The sequence below is a fragment of the Myotis lucifugus genome, unplaced genomic scaffold (genome assembly GCF_000147115.1).
Source record: "Myotis lucifugus unplaced genomic scaffold, Myoluc2.0 scaffold_97, whole genome shotgun sequence".
Lineage (NCBI taxonomy): Eukaryota > Metazoa > Chordata > Mammalia > Chiroptera > Vespertilionidae > Myotis > Myotis lucifugus.
This window is the reverse complement of record NW_005871145.1, coordinates 737,773-740,924: the sequence shown is the minus strand read 5'-3', so window position 1 is coordinate 740,924 and position 3,152 is coordinate 737,773. Positions and strand designations below refer to the sequence as shown.

The window sequence follows — 3,152 nt, the reverse complement described above, 5'->3', positions numbered from 1 at the left end:
CAAATTGTTATAAACCTTTATGGTTATTTTAAAAAAGAAGGAACTTTTTACCTTCTACAGATCTCCTTCCTCCTCTAATTTAATACATTAGTTAATGGTGAAAAAGGATAGGTGTTCAAAAGGTAATGTCTAAAAGGCCTGCAAGGCCCTAGCTGGTTTGCTTCAGTGGATAGAGTATCAGCCTGTGGACTGAAAAGGTCCCAGTTCAATTCCCAGTCAAGGGCATGTACCTTGGTTGCGGGCACAATCCCCAGTAGGAGGTGTGCAGGAGGCAGCTGATCAATGTTTCTCTCTCATCAAATGTTTCTAACTCTCTATCCTTTCTCCCCTTTCTCTCTGTAAAAAAATCAATAAAAATATATTTTAAAAAAATAAAAATAAAATAAAATAAAAGGCCTGCAAGGGTGACCAATATTAAGTACAAAAATAAGTAAAAATACAATAATATATCTGTATCTACAACTACATTTACATCTATATACCAGAATACTTCTGAATAGGTATGTAAGAAACAAAAAAAAATATTGACTGTCTCCAGGTGGCAGAACTGGATAATTTGGGATGAGCTGATAAGGAAACCATTCATTACAAACTTTTGTGCTTTTGAATTTTGTGCAATGTGAATGTATGGCCTATTCAAAAAATTAGCAGATATTTAAAAATGTAAATTAAATCAAGAGACATGCTAAATCAATTAGATAACACCACACAATTAAACATAAAGTCTACTTTTCTAGTATTTCCAAATATACTGTTCAAGGAGGAATAAACTCAGCTTTAAAGAAAACTTGTTTCTGAAGGTTATTCATTTGTTCCTCTAGTAAGTATGTAGGAACTTTAGCTGAGTATTGGGAGTTCAAAAGCGAGCCACAAAGATAAGGTTCTTATTCTCACCAATCACACACATTTTTATATACTGCCTTGAAATTATTTCATAGTCACTTCATGTATGTGTATCAAATCCTCCAACCAATTTAGAGTGGTTGTAGTGTAGTCTCTACTTTAAGAATTCTAGGTGATATTTCCCTTGATAAATTCTTAAGCCCATGTAGTTGATTTCCATTCCCTGCCAGGCCACATGAGCTCGCCACTCATGCTCTGGAGGCTAGAACAAAGAGACGGATTTTATCTCAATGTAGGGCTTAGGACTCCTCATGACACCTATTTTGAAAAACCACAATTGATCTCTCTTGTGTGCCCTAGCTTGTCCACAGCGCTCCTCTATCCTGCTCAGGCAGGTCCCCTTAACAGTCCTGCCACACTTTAACTAGCGTTAGAGACCAGTGCCCACAGGGCTCACTCCAACTGAAAGGACTTCATCTCTTTGTGTTCAAACTCTCTTCATTCTTTAGAGTCTATCCCATACCCATGCCCACCTCTGATGAACTCTCCTTGACCTCTCTACAGTCCTGATGTTTGCTCCACATTATTTTGATAAACGAACTGTCTCTTATTCTATAAATATTATAGAGGTTTATGCCTCATTTTGCCAAGAACAGGCTAAGCTCCTTGAGATCAGTGCTTGGATCATAGTATCTTTTGTGTCCATATAATACATAGTACAAGGTTGAGTTCATTTATTGAATTAAATTTAGTCTGGGAAAATAAATGACAACTTAAAAGTGTCCCTCAAGGGGGAATGCAGAGCTGTGTTCCAAAGAGATACTGTAAACCCGAAGGTTTTATCACAGGGACTGTGCTCACCTTGGCCTGCATTTCACACAGGTGGGCCATGAGCTCATCCAACTGAGCAGCTGCTGAGGTTTTGGAATGTGGCAGTGATTCATTTGGCTCTTGGATGTCACTATAGGGAGAAAACAACACAAAAAAAATCATACTCAAAACTCAAATAAATGTAAGCCACACATAAAGTACTAGAAAATGTAGTTTTAGCTATTAAATGCTTAGGTGTCAGTAAAACTAGAGACCGAGAGAGTATTTTAAAATACATATAGGTACCAGACTAAAAATGTGTCTCCATGTTCCTGCTCTGCTCATCTCAAAAAGTGATTATTGTTCTCAAGTGCATGAAGAAAAGCACTGGACGTATAACTGGCAGGCCATTCGCCCCCAACAGCCACATACAAAGCAGGCTCTGCAAAGTGCTTTAAGACCTTGGCCCAAATGTTTGTTTTTATTTTAATAGCATTCTTTTACAACGTTAAAGTATTATATCTTCTCTCAGTTAAGGTCAGGTGAGAGACAAAAAAAAAAAGAGAAACTAGAACAGGCATTCACCCATAAATTGAGGTCTGTGGGCCAAATTCAGCCATGCCCATTCATACTGTCTATGGTATAGCTGTTTTCCTACAGAGTTGGACAGCTGTGACAGAGAGAGATCTTATGGTCCACAAAGCTAAAATATTTGCTATTTCTCCTTTACAGAAAAAGTTTGCAGACTCTTGATAGTTTAGATAATGTGCATAATGTTGATAGATTATGACTAAATTATTAATAAATAAAAATTTGAACCAAAGACACAGAACAGTTTATTAAAATACTTGCACAATTTGGCAGGCCGGCATGGCTCAGTGGTTGAGCATTGACCTATGGACCAGGAGGTCACGGTTCAATTCCTGGTCAGGCCATATGCCAGGGTTGCGGGCTGGATCCCCAGTAGGGGGGCGTGCATGAGGCAGCTAATCAATGAACCTGTCCCATCATTGATGTTTCTATCTCTCTCTCCCTCTCCCTTCCTCTCTAAAAATCAATAAAAATACCTTTTAAAAAATACTTGCACAATTGTGTGTGAGAGAGAGAAAGAGAGAGGGAGAAGAGGAAAATGGAGGAGGAGGAGAAGAAGGGAAAGGGGAAGAAGAGAAAGAGAGAAGAGAAGATAAAGACAAAGGAAATGTGTTTAAAAATAACATGGCTAGGTAGTGTTTATACTAGTCATACCAGGATGGTTCCACATTACTAATGGATTAATATAATCTTTCATAATAAAAGCATAATATGCTAATCGACCAAACGGCCGAACAGCAGAACAACCATCCGGATGACCATCCAGGACCATGTTATGACACCCAATGGCACCAGGCCAACCAAGGTGGGTGCGATGCGATTGGTCAGGGGCCCGGCCATCGCCCACGACGCCCGCAGAGAAGGCCCAGGCCACTGGCCAGCAGGTGATCAATTGGGGGGCTCCACGG

At 39.4% G+C, this 3,152-nt stretch overlaps 1 protein-coding gene across 4 annotated transcripts in view; it reads right to left on the bottom strand.

Moving 5' to 3' along the window:
• Positions 1-3,152, bottom strand: part of LPXN (leupaxin) — a 35,930-nt gene that overhangs the window by 14,604 nt on the left and 18,174 nt on the right. For all 4 annotated transcript variants that reach the window (XM_023756559.1, XM_006091850.3, XM_023756561.1 and 1 more), the window contains one exon: positions 1,705-1,804. In XM_023756559.1, the coding sequence (XP_023612327.1) occupies positions 1,705-1,804 (100 nt within the window). The remainder of the gene's footprint in view (positions 1-1,704; positions 1,805-3,152) is intronic.